The sequence below is a fragment of the Xiphias gladius genome, chromosome 14 (genome assembly GCF_016859285.1).
Source record: "Xiphias gladius isolate SHS-SW01 ecotype Sanya breed wild chromosome 14, ASM1685928v1, whole genome shotgun sequence".
Classification (NCBI taxonomy): Eukaryota; Metazoa; Chordata; class Actinopteri; order Istiophoriformes; family Xiphiidae; genus Xiphias; species Xiphias gladius.
The window spans coordinates 24,920,041-24,937,546 of NC_053413.1; the positions used below are offsets into that span (position 1 = coordinate 24,920,041).

Consider the following 17,506-nt stretch of genomic DNA (forward strand, 5'->3'; position numbering starts at 1 on the left):
GATGAGATTAACACCTTAAAGTGAGCGAATACAGTTTGACTTGACGCCGTTCGGCTGTCTGACTCAAGTTCACTGATTGTCCATTACGAGCTGTCCTGGATATGATGGACAGCCTCCAGTGAGTTCGCCTGGTACCCAGACAATCCCAACAATGCTTTGATGGCAGCCTGGTAAGAATAGCGCGCCGCACAGGTCCTGGCCCCTGCTGACAAGAGCGGGAGGCAGTAACGCGGCATCAGGAGGGGACCGTGCTCGGTGGCAGGCAGTGAGGGTCGGCGCTGTAGTCCCGGACCAGTGGTGAAGGGGACAGCAACCCGGGAACACCACCTGGGTACAGAATCGAGTCCGTTTGGATTTTCCATTTCCTCGGGAAGAGTTTGAAGGCGTTTTCGGACGGGGATCGGGCTGCTGAACAATGAGGACGATGGGAGCAATAGATCTACTCTTCATCGCTATCGGTCAGAATGTGTCCTTTATGGGTAAGTTATTTGAAAGTTTTTCTTCTGTCGGCTCAAGTGTTAAAATAAAGCAGTATACGATATTTACATCTGTATTTGATGTAAACCAAATATACAGCATGTGTGTGAAATCATGAAAAAAGAATGTGATTCTTGGTTCTTCTGTTACGATTCAAAAAGGCATTAGAAGTAAAAAATGACAAACCCTGATTCAGTGTTGGCAGTAACTGTGTGTGACACACTGTCACAGCTCTTCTCCAACCATGGTGACATTATTCTTTCCCTTGAAATTTTCTCATTTGTTGTTAGCCTTTTTAGATTTGTTCATTTAATTTAAAGGCCTGTTTTCACGTATCTGTAAACATCAACATTGATGTAATTTTACTCATTTTGTTCTTTTAATATCCATACAGACATTAAGTCATAGTTTTGTGTTTGCTGTAACTGTCGGTTGTTGGCTTTATGATATTGTGTCCTTATTCAGCTTCATTTCTACATGTGACCTATTAGTGGGTGCTGAAAATACATCCGAAGAAAAAACCATTGACCTGCTGCCGTTACATTGTACGTTACGTGGTCGTCTCTTGCCCCTTGCAGGCAAAACCTGGTGGATGCTGATGCTGGTCTTGCGTCTGCTGGTAGTCCTGCTGGCCGGCTTCACCCTCTTCAGTGACGAGCAGGAGAGATTTATCTGCAACACCATCCAGCCGGGCTGCTCGAACGTGTGTTTTGATGTATTCGCTCCTGTATCTGTCCTCCGTCTCTGGCTCTTCCACCTTATTCTTCTCTGTCTTCCACACGCGCTGTTTGCCACCTACGTCATGCACAAACTGTTGACATATCCTTACTTTGGAGCCGTCTACTGTGACAGGGGTCGAGGGGGTTCCCCGTTCACTCGCGAGAACTCGAGCTCCTCGAGAGAAGCGTCCTTGCATAAAGCTCCACTTCCCGACCTCCCAGGTGAATGGGGAGCACCGCGCTTCTACTGCGCTTACTTCCTTGCTGTAATTCTACGGATCCTTCTAGAAGTTGTTTTCGGCGCAGGCCAGTTTTTCCTCTTTGGTTTGTCTGTTCCAAAGAGCTTCCTCTGTTACGAGGCTCCCTGCACATCTGGAGTTGAATGCTACATCTCCAGGCCCACTGAAAAGACCTTAATGCTCCACTTCATGCTGGGCGTTGCCTCCCTGTCCATTCTGCTAAGTTTGGTTGACATGTTGAGCTCCATGAAGGCGATGGTGAGATGGAGGAGGAGGAGGGAGATGCTGATGGAGGAGATGGGCAAGGGAGAACGAGGCAGCATGTTTACAACGACGACTGTGACTGAAGACAGCCACGTTCTTTTAACCAGAAGAATCAGCCCGGGCGGAAGCTCAACGGACGCTGTCAAAGACGAAAAACGTGCCACTGGTTTTGTGCCAAATGACGAACTCCTTCACGTAAAAGTGAATGGTGGGCCCCCCCCTAAAACTAGTGTATCTGCCGATGAGAAGAGCCCAGAAAACGAAGACGCTAAGGTGGACATGGCTCACTCACCTACTCCCATGAGCACTCCGGCGCCAACTCACTTTGTCCTCCACAGCCACCTGAGACCTCCAGTATCCCCGCGCCCAGACAGAGGACCACCACTGAACCCCAGGGCGCCAACACCCGTCGGTGTCAAAAAGCCGGGCCAGTGCACCGCGGTGGGCGCAAGCTCAGGCCAGCAGTCTGATAGCAGTGAATCGCAGGACAGGAGGGCGTGGGTGTAAGTGGCTGCCGTTGGACAAAACAAAATGCTCGACAAGCCCAGACATTTTCCACTGTACGGTGCCAGCCACGTACCAGATGGCAGCGACACATGCTTGCTAACTTACTAAATGTTGTCTTGCTAAAGAGACAAATATTTTTCTCAGGAGTCGGCCAAGTCCAAAACAAACCCCAGAGTGGAGTGAATATTGGACAAGATTCATCCGGTGGCCAGAAAAACCACAAATCAACGCTACTGTTTGCTAACGCGTTTGACGTGGCAAACTTTTCGAAGGCAACTGGCCAAATGCTGTGTTTTCAGCTCGTTCCTCTGCCCCCAAGTGGCCAGAGCCAGTCATCACAGAAATTCTTGTAATTTCGCCATGTAGCAAGCAGCTCAAGGGCTCACAGGATGTAAAAGTAATATATACTGTAGATAGAAGAAGACACTTGTGAACCTCACACACATTCAACAACATTTCAAAAAAATTCGCCACCTTGTGTCAGTCTCAATTTTTTTTTGGTGATGTTTGGTTTCACATGACAAAACTGATGTGTATTTTTTCCTTGTGTGCTATTACCCACTGTTGTTTTTAAATGAGTAACAACAAAATTAGCAAATTGATCAGATATATATCATTCAGTAAAATGCAGCGGATTCACACTGTTTTACTTTTGTACAGTCCAGGGCATCTTCGTTTAATACCTGTTACACAATAAGCTGTTCCGGTTTTGCTGTGAGGAAATGAGTCCCTCAAACACACACGGGGTGACTTTGACGACGCAGTGGTTGCAGTGCTCAGCTGTTGTCTGGATTACTGCGCGCCGACAGCCACAACAGACACACTGACCCGACCTCTGACATCTCACGCGACCACCCCCCGAACCCGGCCATGACCTGACTTAAGCCAGCCCCGCTCGGATAACTTAAGACCTTCAACCTTCTCGCCACCGGCGTTCGACTCGGCGTGGAGACACAGTTCCGCCGTCTGACCTATATGATACGGAGAGCGATGAGCGATCACTGTCACATTGGACTGTACGTTTGATCAAATCCTGTATTCAGGACATTTTCTTTTGTCCAAAGAGTGTCTCAGGTGAAGAAGGTTCAAAAACTCAGAAAAGGAAAATAAACCTAAAGGAAAGAACTTGAAATGTGTGTGTGTGTGTGCATTGTATATATACCATATATTATTATATATACACTATTGTATCCATTATTATGCATTAGTTATTAGTTATTTCCATTAATTTGTGCTGGTTCCTTTTTAACGTTTTTTTTTATTTTAAATTTTGACTGGTTTTCTGTCAACAACAATAACTGGATTTATTGTTTCTTTGAGTATTTCAATCCCAAAAACGATGAAAAAGTGTCAGAAAACCTCGCTCTACGAGCAACAAACTCTCAGCTGACATAACTGTCGCAGTTAATGGGACACCTATTTTAACTTCAGTCAGTAACTGACACTCCTGTCTGGTCAAAACGATGACCATGGATGCAACGGCGCAACCCCTGAGCCGCATAACCTCCGGCGTAGCCGTGACCCTAACGCACGCCTCATACCGTTCCCATTCTTCTTCTGCCGTGGAATTTGGGGCAGCTAAGACGTGCAGAAGCGTTAGCGGGGGGGGGGGCAGCGGTCGGTTGGGTGCTCAGAGAAAGGCCTGTAGTGTAGCTGGTGGAGGTCAAGAGGTCGGACAAGCAAACCTGGTGACCCTTCGCATGCATACGTACGTATAAGTTGCCCCTGAGGTGACGCTGCGTGTCTGTTGTCGCTGACCTTCCCGCAGCTCGTAAACCTAACACTCATGCACAAAATACACACAAAAACAATTTTGTAAGCCGCTTGTCCTTGGCAAAATCCAAGCCACCGTGTCTGTCTGAACACATGGGACAGTCATGATATCAGCCATGTTAAAACACAACTTATATACAGGATTTTTACTGGCACATGTCTGAAAGTGTCTAAAACTCAATGAAGAGAAACTACGTGGACAAAAGTACGCGGACACCCGAACATTACATCCATATGTGATAGTTGAGCCACTGTCAGCATTAATCTGCTGCTTTAACAGTCTCCACTCTTCTCTGAAGGTCGGTGACGAGACTCTGGAACTTGGCTGCAGGGCCTTGCTCCCATTTATAGCCACGAGAGCGTTAGCGAGGGGCGGCCGCTGACGTTGGGTGACGGGGCCTGGCTCGCAATCGGCGTTCCGGTTCATCCCGAAGGTGCCGGATGGGCTTAATGTCAGGGCTCTGTGCAGGCCAGTCACGGACCTGGTTTTGTGCCCGGGGGCACTGCCATGTTGAAACGCCGAAAGGGTCTTCACCGACTTACACTCAGAGGTTTAACCCAAAACCGTGAAAAACAGCCCCAGACCAAAAGTGCACAAAAGTCCGTCCACATACGTTTGGCCACGCCGTGTAAAATTAAAAATACCCAGAAACCCTTTCAGATGTTGACACATTGCTCTCACATAACCTGAGAATGTTGCCTTTACCGCCATCTAGTGGTCAATGCTGAGTAATGCAATAGACAAAAAAAATGGACAGGAGTGTAACATTGGCAGTATGAGAATATCAACTATTGTTTTCCAAACCACATGAAGTATTCTGCTGGGATTTTGATTTCAATTTGATCGTTTTTAAAATAAGTCTAAGATTTAAAAAAAAAAATTGATAATACAAATGGAAAGCAACAGCACCTGAAATCCTTGGCTGAAAAGAAAAACCATTTCCGCAGATTAAAGCCCCTTTATTTAAAGACACCAGAGGATATAGCGAATGAGTAATGATATGACATTGATTGGCTTTCAGTGCCGTTTTCTAGCCTAAAAAAGATGATATTCAATATCTGACATACAATGTTTAAGAAAAAAACCTCTTGATTCATCCCTAAAATATGACTCAGTTCTTTAATATGGGCTATAATATGACCTTTTTTTTTTTTTCACACAGTTCTATTATGGTATTGCTAAGGGATTTAGCATTAGCTAATATTTAGCCTTTGGCTTCTAAAACTGAACCGATCCAGTCTGTAAAGCAGTCAAATGGCTGACCGATCATTTCAAACCCTCCGTCAGGTGTCTGAGTTTTCTTATTCAATAAGTGTCTCGCTTTAACCGGCAGCTGTCTCGGGCAGAGACAAAATGCCTCACGTGTCACACAGCCCCGGTCTCATTTCGACACGGGGCAGTTTATTAGGAGATGTCTCCATTCGTCTCCCGCTCGACCGAGGCTAACGCGTCACACCCGCCCCGCACGCCGATCTCACGGGTGACAGACGGAGGAGACTGAGAGGTAGGAGGGGGAAACTCAACAGTGACCGCAACAGCACATCAGAGAAGGTGTCAGAGGCATCAAAAATATCGATCCCTCGCCTCCCGAAGCGGCAGTAGAGATGAACGGGTGGGCGGGTGGTTGGGCCGTCCCTGATGGCAGCGGCCCGGAAAACAAAATCCATTCTCTCCTCCTTTGATGTTAGCGATAGCGGGATTGTTAGGTAGAGGGGGAACGGAGTGATCCAGTGTTGGTTTTTTTTTCATAAAAGAAGGCTGAGCGGCTTTTAGGTCTTGTCTGTGCCCTGACTGCTCGTCTGGAGATTGGTTCATTAAGGAGTGGCTGACATAAGATATACTGCTCTTTAACGTACTTTCACAAATACCAACCATTTCTGCCACCCAGCGCATTTCAGCGACTTATTGAGGCGTTTTTTTATAAAGCCGGGGGATTTAGGAGAGGCAGATTAAAACATAATGGTCAAAACCGAAGCGGAAGAGGCCGAGATATCATCACTTTTTAGTCCCCGGTCTGAGTGAAGCCCCAGAAAAACGACGGATCCCACACTTACCGTTGTGCAACGCGACAGCATCTTTCCCTCAATCTTCCCCGCCTGTCGAACGCCCACATCTTTCAAACTCCCGGCCCCCGTCACCAGTGGAATCATTGGTTAAAAATCTACAGCCCAATACGAGATAAACCCGCTAACGCTAAGTTATTTTGTCAGACATTAGAGAGCTCCTTCAAGAGCCAAAGGAGACATTACGCAACTGTTTTCACAAAACAAGTGAAACCACATGTTACGAGTGAACCGGTCTTCATGGGTAGAATCGGTAAGATCGGCAGAAATCTTTAGGTTTTGAAACGACGACTGGAGAAGCCGTTCCCGCCCGCTCAGCCCCGAACACTCACGGCGAGTCACGGCCCGTAATTAAACCGGAGCAGGGTCCCCGCTGCGTGGTAGGAATTCAGGTTGGGAGGATATTTCTTGGGCTGCTCTTTCTGCCCCCGCCGAGAATGCCAGAAATGACAAACATGACCTTTGACCCCTCACCTCTGCATCCCTCCCCCTGCACGACTTTACACACAGGCATGTGAGATGATTGACGGTCTTTCCTTTTGTTTAAAATTTACAGTCCGAGTAAACCTTCTGAATCTTACTGACCTGACAGTGTTTATCTTTTTACTTTTCACCCGACAACATCGGCGTTTTTCTGTAAAGGATTCGAATACTTCAGCGATTCGTTCATTTTCTCTCCACTTCTTCGCACCGACGTGCAGTGGTCGATCCCAGCATGCATTTGGGCGGAGAGCAGTGAGGTCATCCGTCCATCACAAAAGGCTTTGCGAGCCAGGCCTAGAGGAAATATTTGTCTAAGATAGCACTGTAAATTGGCCATTATACGACAATAGCTGTTATTAAAAGCAAAATGCTTCCCAACGGGCTTTGTGTACATTGTGAAATTATAGATACCCGTTGCTACGTGACCTCTGACAGCCCATGTAGGCCATTCGGACCTCTTAACCGGATTTATTCCAAACCAATCAGAGTCCGACAACCAAGCAGATCATCGCACAAAGGCTGCATTCATAAACACCCCAACCGGAGCCGAAGGAGAGGAGCCGGCTTCTCTGGATTTCACCCGTAGCATCTCTCTCTCTCTCTCTCTGACGAGCTCTTCCTGAGCCCGCGAGCCAAAGCCTTGTTTACGTTAGAAGGAGATGGATCAGGCGCAACCTCTCAACCCATTTCCTTTTTTTACTCTGGGGCCTGAGTGAACCTGCCCAACCCCCCTGCCTCAACACACACACACACACCCCGCTGGCAGAGGAAGCAAACGTGTGTCCTGGTTAATAAGCAGTGGCAGAGCAATTTGCTCTCGCTGGACTGAGCAAACAGGTCCTGCCGTCCATTTTTTATGAATGCGATCACTGACGGAGGCAAATCTGACGCAGCTGTCACGGGCAGGCCCCTGCTGGAAGCAACCGGTTTGTTGGCTGCGGCGTGATGCCATGCAGCTAGGTGGGTATGCAAATCAATCAAACTGTCGGTTTTAATAGGTCATTTAATGTCAGAGTCAGAGTTGTGGTATGAAGGTCTGAAGGTATGAGCAGATGACTTCACTGACATCAAGGAAACAAGCAACAAACAAACAGGCTTTAACCTATTAAACCCTGGGTCACACACCAGGTGGCTCCGTCGGGTCTGATTATGTCACATGCTCCTATTAAAGGTGCGTGAGCATGAGAGACAGAGCAATGGACGCTATTTTTAATTACAGAGGCTTGGGGGGGGGGGGTTCAGTTGATGTTTTTGACCACAAGGTGGCAGCGCAATACCGCTTTATCCGTCCCTCTTCCCCGCATCTGCTGTTCAGAGTCCTCTCCGGGGTTCCAGAGGAGCAGGGCAGGTCTCATCACGGGCCCGGGTCGTGCGGTTTTGAGTTTTCAAGAGTCGACTTAGAAAACGCTCGAAGCGATGCGGGACCTTCTCGCCCCCCCCCTCCTCGGGCGCCCCTGCAGCCATGGCGCACAAACCGAAGCGGTCACCAACCGAACCCACGGCAGACAGGGTGTCAGCCGGCCGTCCCCGGTCCGCCCATCCACGCTTGACGAGCCTCGGGCGTCGTTACAGGACAGAGGCACCCGGGCCGTACCCACCTGAAACCCCGCTACAGGCATGCACTGCCACATACGGCAGGACGGATGTTTGCGCTGAATTGTTTAAAACTGTTGCGGAAAATCGACCACTGGTCAGGTGCATTTTCCTGAGCAGAGACTGGTGGATTTTCCTGGTGGTTTTCTCGAACAACGGGCAGCTCCAGGTGGACTGTTCTGCTCCCTGTCACTAACGCCGGCAGCTTCTGCAGCGAATTCCCGGGACAAAGGTGGTCGACACGGGGTGAAGAACGCAATGAGACGAGTGTACTCCCTCCGCCCGCACTCTTTCACCTGTTCCCCCAAAAAGGGAAGGCCACACAGAACACCCGCGGGAGTAGCCGGAGTTGATTTGCTTCTCAAACGCGTAAAAACTGGGGACGAGGTGAACTGGGACGTATGTGGCCCGGGTCAGGGGTTTAGGACCGAAATCACGCGTTAAGACTGAAGCACGGGGGGCATTCGACCGAGAAGACCACCTGTGGTGCCCCCCCCCCCCCCCCCATTGCCATGCCGAATGTCGTCCCCCGCGTCTCGCAGCGGGCGAATCTGCAACTCCGGGCAGGTTTTACTGGCGCTCACTTGTCCCGCGTGGCCCCCCAAGAGCAGGCCACGACTTGCAGGTACACGTGAGCGAATCTCGCCAACCGGCAGGACTCGGCTGCTTGCGTGCACGCGGGATGCCGGGATTTTACCGGACCGACCGACGTCCGATCGGTGCGCGCCGTTCAGTCCGTGTTTTTGCAGCCTGCGTGGCAACCACAGCCGGACGGACGGCGGACAGGGTCAGATACCGGCACAAAGTTTTTGGCGTCGACTGACCAGGACGCAGGAGGAAAAAAGAAAAAAAAAAAGATTCAATAAAATTCAATAAAAGTTCTTTTATTCTGAAAATAAAATCTTCTATCAAAGTGGAATTATACATATTTACAAACTCGTTAATTTTCATATACAAATGTACAATATATGTACACCAATAATTATATAAATACACTTTACGCGCTGATGCAAACCCGTAAGACACAGTATTAAGGCATTGATTAATGTACGTGTAATTCCGTTGTGTAGACAAAATGGCGATGGCCTGGTTTCAAGCGGAGCAGTCTCATTGTGAGTCTTATGCTTAAGACACGGCGGTTCTTTACAGTAAGGAGGAGAGGAGCCTCGGCTCAGTGCCGGGTAACCCATCGGAGGAGGGGGGGGGGTCTTGTCCGCTGCGTGCATTCAACGAAGCCCCGATAAAAGACTCCGCATTCTTAGTGCCAGGTACATTGTTCTGCTGCCGAGAGCCCCATTATTTAAGGAGAAGCCATTAGGCGTTCATTAATGTGCTAATTACAACACGCTGATGGACAATCCCGACACAATTAGCCCCCCACACACACATTCAAACCCAAGGACGTCGCTCGGAGAAGGCAACGACTGAGCACTTTCCAACCTGATCCTACAACTTTTATAAGCAGAATGACGCGCGACCACACAAATCCAAAAACGCACAGGTCGAGACCGGAGTGTTTTTGTTTTGTCTTTCTTTCTTTTTCGTTTCGTAACCGGACAGTTTGGAGGTTTCCTCTGAATAACTACCTCCGCCAAAGGAGCTCATGTCTCCACCCGCATCCGTCTGTCGGTTCTTCAGCAGGATTAAGCAAAAAAAAAAAAAAAGGAACTTTGCACCAAATTTTGCGGGGAGGTGGGACACGGGCCGGGGAAGAGCTCGTTAACATTTTGGTAAGGAACCCAATTAAAGCGGAGGATATCAACTCTTTTTTTTTTTTTTAATTCCCTGTCCTTAACATAGGGAGACGGGGCTCTTTCCGACATTTTCGTCCATTTTCGGCCTTGGCGGAGGTACGCGCGTAATTGTAATCAGTCTTTATGCCACTTCGTCCCACGAAGAGCTGACACGCGCAGCCTTTAGACGCAAGTGTCAAATGGCATAAGCTAAGACGCATTTCAGCGGACAACCCCCCCCCGATCACACCCGGGACAGTGGCATCTGTTTGGGGCAGGACACGGAGCTGGCCGTCCCGGACCTCCAGGTCAGTCCCGTGCTCACGTCACTGTACATGGAGCCCGCGGAGGCCTTGCTGCCCCAGCAGCACCGCGTGCAGAAAGTTCTCCAGGAGTCCAGGGTTTTCCCGGACCAGATCCAGGCTCCCGACGTGATGCCCACCAGGAGGCACATAAAGTATTTCAGCATGAACACGGCATAATCCGGCCTCTGCCTGTTGGGGTCTGTCATGCACGTGCAGTTGTGCGTAATTTCCCACGTCTGTCGGTTGTGCTGCTCGTAAAAGTAGCAGGCCACTATGACGGTGGCCGGGACCGTGTACAAAACCGTGAAAACTCCTATCCGGATCATCAGCCTCTCCAGCTTGTCCGTCTTAGTCCCCCCTTGCTTGATTACACTCCGGATCCTGAACAGCGAAACGAACCCGGCCAGCAGAAACATGGTGCCGATGAACAGGTAGATGACCAGCGGCGCCAACACGAAGCCCCGCAGGTTGTCCAAATTCTGGTTGCCCACGTAGCAAATCCCGGCCACCGAGTCCCCGTCCACCGAGCTCAGAGCCAGCACCGCTATCGACTTCATGCTGGGGACGAGCCAGGCGGCCAAGTGAAAGTACTGTGCGTAACTGGCTATAGCCTCGTTCCCCCACTTCATGCCCGCGGCGAGGAACCAGGTGAGGGACAGGATCACCCACCAGATCGAGCTGGCCATGCCGAAGAAGTAGATGAGCAGGAAGACGATGGTGCAGAGCGCGGGACCCGTGGTTTCGTAGTGGATGTGTTCGGCGCCGTGTTCTCCGCTGCAGGCCACCTCCTCGTGTCCGGCGATCAGCCTGACAATGTATCCGACTGACACGAACATGTAGCAGGCGGAGAGGAAGATGATGGGGCGCTCCGGGTACTTGAACCTCTCCATGTCGATCAGAAAAGTCGCCACGGTCGCGAAAGTGGAGATGAAGCACAGGACGGACCACAGGCCGATCCAGAAGGCGGTGAAAGTCCTCTCTTCCTGGGTGAAGTAGGGGTTGTGGCACGGCATGGCGCAGTTCAGGATCTGTCCCGTCTTGACGCGGTTGTGCAGCGGGTGGCTGTCGCTGGCCACCGGCACCATGGGCGCGCGGCAGAAACACCCCGGCTCACACTGGGAAGCCGCTGGCTTGTGTTTGCCTGGGATGCCGCGACCATAGCCGTTCTTTTTCCTGGGGTTGAGCGGCTTCAGGGGCCGGTTGGTCGGCTTCGCCAGCACGGGAGAAGCGGTCGTGGTCTGGCTCCGGTTGTAGTCCATGCACAGCGTGTCCTGGTTCCCCTGCTCGGGCAGCAGGTCGCACCTCATCCGGTCTGGCCACGGAAAGCCGTACTGCCTCATGAGCGGAGCGCAGCCAGCTTTGGCCCGCTCACACACGCTCCGGCACGGCGGCAGTGGCTTCTTGTAGTCCTCCAGGCAGATCGGTGTGTACATGCTGCAGAGGAAGAAGCGCAAGTCCGGGGAGCACTTTATCTCCACCAGCGGCCAGAACTGGTGCACCTCCAGGCCGGCCTCGTCCTGCGTGTCGTGGTTGAACTGGTTGGGCATGTAGGTGTAGTTGTAGCCGATGCCTTTGCACAGCGGCACGGAGATCTCCTGGCACTGGAGCTCCTTGGCCGCCATGCAGCGCGTACCGTGCCAGACGAGGGTGAGCAGCACACACCATCCCGGGATGCTCCTCTCCATCGTTGTTTTCTCTGCGCGGCTCGTCCTCGGGAAAGTGCGAGCGAACTTGCGCTGCGCACGTAGGCTGCAAGTGCGATCAGTCCCGGGATGCTGCTGAACTCATGCTAGAGCGACGGTCCGTGGTATCCGGCTTTGCTTTCACGCGGTCTGGGGCGCCGCCGGTCCGCTCTCTCCCGCTCGCTCCGTCGGTCTAGCACGGCGTCTCTCTCGGCGTGCTCCGCAGCTGGTGGGTGTGTTGGGCTTTATGCAGGGCGGGCGAGGACACTCCCCCGGCAGGGGCGGGGAGGCAGAATAAGTCAATCCGTGGCTCCTTCTATAGGTGTTTGTTTAAAACGTGCACCCTGGAGGAAGGGTTATAATCACTTTGTCCCTGTTTACCCCGAACCCCCCAACACACACGTACCCATGACACACAGGGAGAGGGATAGTGGGCTACAATAGACCCATTAGGAAGGGACCTAATTAGGGGTGCAAACAGTGGCTGCAAACTAAACGAACATAAAGTCAGCCTGTACAACGTTGTTAGGCTGGCAGGGTGTTGTTGTTGTAAGTTAAATGATTCAGAGGGAGATATAAACCACTGCTTTTGAAAAAAGCATGATTCTTGTTCATCTTGGTGGTTTGTCTGCCTCACGGCCGGAGCCCACGGGCTCCTTCACTTCCTGTCACTCTCATTTTATTCTTCTCATTTGCTAAAAATGCACCATGAAGTGGAGACTGAGAGGAATATATATATATAATAATGTAACATTAGAATATTTGTCAGCTGAAGCCGGTGTGTGTGTTACCGCAGTCCGTCTACGTTTAATTCATTAACGTGACAAAGGAGCGTTCTATCGCAGGTCACAGGTTCAAATCCCGCAACAGCTGCCAAATTGCCCCTTGAACGAAATACTAGATCTTTGCAGACTCGTTGCGTGTCACCTGGATCCGAGTACTGGCAACGTTAGGGCTAGTGCCCCAGAATTTGCCCTTCAGGCTAAGTCTGGCAGGTCCCTGCTGACGAATGAGCACCGCCCCTGTCGGTTCCCTCTTTACAAGTCCTTCCCGCTTCAAGTTCCTCTGATGACTCGCAGATTGCATTTAAAGCTTATCAAGCTATTCGGTGCGTCAGACGCGAGGTGTTCCCGTCCCAAACCAAAGCAAGTGTCAAATCATTTAAATGTTTGCCTTTGACATTGGCTTTTCTTCCAAAAAGAAAGACGCTGGAAAGTCAAGCATTTTCACAGTCTTTGTTGGGGTTTAAAGACCATATCATTATCCAAAACCACTTAAAAACGTCCCCAAGATCTCACCGAATTTGCCAGTTCTGTCACGGTGAATTTTTATCTTGCGCGGTGAGGAAATCGTTTTGTTCAACCGCCGTCTAAAGGCAGGTGGAACAACAGCCTCCCAGTTATTCAAGAACAGTCTTTCGGCTGTAGCCCAGACGGCTCGTTTTGCTGCGCAGTTTCCGAAAAGACAGTGTTTACATCATTCATCGGCAAATGGTTGTGAAAGCCACGGGGGAGCACTAGTTTGATGCTATCAGCCTCCGCGAGAGTGGATGGCTCCCGATCCCCGCGAATCTGACAGTGTGCGAACACGTACATGCGGCCTCAGCTGGATGTAGGTGCGAGGGAATTAGGGAAAATGTGTCTGAGATGCTGATGTATGACGGTGTGAGAATATGTCTGCATGTGTGCTCGCATTGCAGGAAAAATATAGGGAGAACGCGTGTGTGTGTGTGTGTGTGTGTGGTAAGGGAGGTAGAAGTGGTCTTGTTAGCCCACAGCGGGGGGTTGTCTTGGTCTAAAGGGTGGGGGCTGTTTGTCTTAACGCTTGTGCCAATGTTTCACTCAGAGCATGCTGAGCCGGCGATCGCTGCGACGCACCACCGGGCCCAGCAAACAACACAGTGTGTGTGTGTGTGTGTATGTGTGTGTGTAAACAGTTTTCTGAGCTCAGCCCAAAGAAAATTAGCTAATATGGGTAGATACAGCATTGTGATAGCACTAATTAAAGTCATTCACACTTCTTATTGGATTTATCAGCTTCAAATGGAGCTGAGACAGTTTGGCAGGCGAACAGCGGGATTCCAGTCCACAGGTTTTATAACAACTAATTAGCTCCAAACTCCAGCCTTTGGTAAAGGATGCTTGTTTTAGCTCAGTTAAGGGTACCAGCTGGGTGGGGTGTATTGTGCAGAGGTAATTTTGAGGGTGCTGGGTGAGCGGGCGAATCGCAAAAAAAGGTTTCTAAATTGAGTTTAAGATGCTTTCCTGTAACTCACTGTGCTCTGTTATTCGGCAGGCGCTCGTCTGGCTGAAAAAAGTGGCACCGGTGAATCAAGAACGCGAGACAAACACTTGTTATTCAACGAGGTGTGATATACGTGAGCGGAGAACATTTCAGCCGCTGTCATTCAGCATATGTGGATATGGAAAGTCGTTGTTTTCTCACTGGTGTGTTTACAACCACACAGGTACCGCAAGCAAAAATGCCGAAAAAGCACTGCATGTCATCGCAGCAGTTGGCTCAGTCATAACTTCCTTTCACTGGGACACAAACGTGTGGTTATATTTTTCCCCCCGTCAAGTCAAGTCAGCCTAGTTTTCTCTATAAAGGCCAAATCCACTCACTGGCCCCCGGAGCTCTTGTGTTCTGACCGGTAGTTCAGCAACAGGAGAGGAAGGTACAGAACGCACAAAAGTCACAGCTGCAGAGTTACAGTATTTCGAAAGGCTATTACAAATATTAGGTAGATAAAAAGTAACGCCGTTCTTCCTGCTGTTGGCTTCAACATCCGCTGACCCATCAACACGCCGGGTAGTGCACTCCAGCTCATTTCAGTGCCTACAGCACCAACCGTCTCACGGTGCTTGATATGAAAAGAGAGCAGTTTGGCAATGATGTTGCACTGTTGGCGAAAACCTGTCATCCCTTCAAATCGCCCATCACCCTGCCGAACCTTTGCGAGATCAGTTCACGTAGTAACCGCCGCACCGGGCCATCACCCGAGACCCCGAGCGGAAGCCACCATAGTCTCATGTCACCCGGTGCCGACATCTATGTTATTCTACTATCTACATCCACGGTGTGTTTGTTTCTCAGACATTTGACATTTGTTAGGATTTAGATTCTTTTGGGACCTGCTACGTTAGCCTGCGTGCACCAAAAGAAAGGCTCGCCGGTATAACCAAAACGTGCATGCTCAGTTTGGGAAGACTGCTCTGTCCAATGTTGACTGCTCCACACGAATGAGCATGCACACCCGCGTAAGTCATTAACTGTCACTCCTTTGAATATAAAGCTATAGGTGACTTTGCATTCTGATGAGTCCAAATGGCAGGGACGGGGGTACTGTAAGTTTTGAGTTATAACTTCCCGAGCGCGTGGAATGTTGTACCCACGTTACCGGAGTATTATTACTGTAGAGAACCCAGCAGCTTTTACTTTTATTTTTCCAGTGAAGATGAGTTACTCATCTCGGTTGATTTCTACATAAAAGTCGTGCTTTGTGCAGCTTTAAGGATTCGAGGACAGCTCAGAACTTCAGAAATTTCCAGGATTTAGTCTCACTTTTCACACTAGCCATCGCCTTGTCAGAACAGGGCGGAATGAGACCTCTCAGACATTCCCATGTACGTGCAGGGCTTTCTGGGCCGGGTCCAGATGCCTCACGCTGGGCCAGCAATCTCCAGCCGAGCTGTGAACCGCGGGCGATAGTCATAGGAAACAGGTGCCTCCTCCTCCTGCCAGGTCGAGGGAGCATAGCAGGCCGAGCATCGGTTGCACCGATCGCTGTCCATCAGAGTGGAACCCGTATTGATTAACAAGGCCGATAGACTCGGCGGCCCCGACCACCAACTGTCGACTGTGCCTCCCGCCTTCTGTGTGCGACGGCGATAGTGGGTTTAGGGTTACGCGCTGGCCCCCGGCATACCAAATTTAAAAGGCTGGAAATGGAATTACTGCATCTGTTTAGAAGTCAATTTCTGCATTCTCTGGGCTGCCCACCCTACCACTCCTCTCTAAACTCCCGTCTTGCCTCTCTCTTGTCCCAGCCCAGATCTTTTCCCCCAATTTTCCCAGGGCTCTCAAAGTTCATGACGCCAAAGAGAAAGGCAAGGGAGGGAGGGTGTGTGTGGGGGGGGGGCTTCTCACAGAGTTACTGAGGCATGCTGTGAAACTTTGAAATGTTTGTCTTCGTAACCTCTGGGAAGTTTGGCCTTGCGATACTCTCCAACTCTGCTGTCCTTCTTGCAGTTTGCTAAAGTTCGGGTTGATTAACATTGACTGGTGCCACTGTGGGGGGGGGGGGGGGGTACACAACCCGAGGTATATCCATTAAACACAAGTGAAAAAAAACACCAGATGAGATACAGTACATGCCGTATATATTGTCACATTCAAAAAAGAATCAATCACAAGTTAAGTGTTGAGCAGAGTTGAGTGTTTATTTTTTTTGGGTTTTTTTTTAAATGATGATTTGAAATCAATGATCTAACGGTTAGCGGTTAAACATTCCAAAGTTTTATGGTTTTTATGAATGGTTTTCCTTCATTTTAAAACTGGGAACCGGGAATGCTCAGGAGACGCCGGTTAGCCGACTGAAGAGATTTTGAGGGCAACACACACACCAGTAGCGCACGGCTCACGTCAAAACGCCTGCACCATTGCAGGTTGATGTCATGTCAGCTCATCAGGGTGGGCCACTATTTCAACACGTTCCCAGCGACCACAGGCCCACTCTCCAAAAAAAAAACCAAAAACCAGCAGCTTTAACTACGTTTCCCTCCTTGTCCAGTGTACGCTTCCTGGCATTAAATGATGTGAAGTTGTAGGTGTGTATTGCTCTTAGGTGCTGGCAGAAAGGCCACCACCGTCCCAGCTTTGCATAGAGACAGATGACTGCTGGAAGTTACTGGAAAGAAACAGAGACAGTAGGAGATCCTGCTTCACTCGGCTGGTTGCCCAGTTTTCCTGAAACTTCAAAAGAAGATGGAATTTCAGGAGGACATAAAACCCTCAAGGGATGTTTGAAATATAGCTTAGCTATTAAACATTCCAGATGTATTAATGCACAGATTACATTACTGAACAAATGACACTGCTTTAGATTCAGTGACCTTCAACAACAAGTCTTTATTTTACAAGCGTCTCATTCTGCAGTCACCAACAACCAACCGGATCCAGTTCCATCGAAACCTTCAACTCTCCCTCAATATCTCTCTCTGAAGCTAGGAAAACACATAAATATCTAAATGAAGAGTCGCCTCGGTCTCGATCGGAAACTTTGCATGTGGATCGTGAAAGGGGTCAGAGTGTAATTTGATCCGATGTATGACTTCGAGATAAGATGTGGAGCCCCCCCCCCCCCGACTTTCCTTAAGTTTGGACAGTCTTCTAGACGCCACCCTTGATGTCAAAGGGAATGCTCCTGTCACTGAGCTCTCAGCGGCCAGAAAAATAATCAGTGTTTAAGTAACTATATGAAGAGTTTCAGAAAAATCTATGCATCCACTGTGGGAAAAAAAAGTGCATCTATGCAATGTTTTTTTTGTGTTTTTTTTAACTTTTGAGTGTCTCATTATGGAGTCGAAGTCTTTCATTTCCTGGCCGTGAGCCCCCGGTCATGTCTGTCTATTTTGCCGCTGCTGGTCAATGATGGATGGAGGATTC

At 49.7% G+C, this 17,506-nt stretch overlaps 2 protein-coding genes across 2 annotated transcripts; one reads left to right on the top strand and one right to left on the bottom strand.

Moving 5' to 3' along the window:
* Positions 1 to 424: 424 nt before the first annotated feature.
* Positions 425 to 2,206, top strand: LOC120799441 (gap junction delta-4 protein-like). Its single transcript, XM_040144653.1, has 2 exons — positions 425 to 479; positions 1,056 to 2,206. The coding sequence occupies exons 1-2, from the start codon at positions 425 to 427 to the stop codon at positions 2,204 to 2,206; spliced, it is 1,206 nt and encodes a 401-aa protein (XP_040000587.1).
* A 6,831-nt stretch (positions 2,207 to 9,037) lies between these two features.
* LOC120799392 (frizzled-8-like) lies at positions 9,038 to 12,501 on the bottom strand. Its single transcript, XM_040144527.1, has one exon. It carries the CDS (start codon positions 11,840 to 11,842, stop codon positions 10,097 to 10,099), a length of 1,746 nt encoding a protein of 581 aa, XP_040000461.1. The 5' UTR covers positions 11,843 to 12,501; the 3' UTR covers positions 9,038 to 10,096.
* Positions 12,502 to 17,506: the final 5,005 nt, after the last annotated feature.

What these genes read in the sequence shown, in the direction of transcription:
- LOC120799441 (XM_040144653.1), top strand. Translation starts at nt 425, where the DNA reads ATGGGAGCAATAGATCTACTCTTCATCGCTATCGGTCAGAATGTGTCC. An exon ending in TCAGAATGTGTCCTTTATGG is followed by an intron (nt 480 to 1,055) that starts GTAAGTTATTTG and finishes TGCCCCTTGCAG; the next exon opens with GCAAAACCTGGTGGATGCTG.
- LOC120799392 (XM_040144527.1), bottom strand. Translation starts at nt 11,842, where the DNA reads ATGGAGAGGAGCATCCCGGGATGGTGTGTGCTGCTCACCCTCGTCTGG.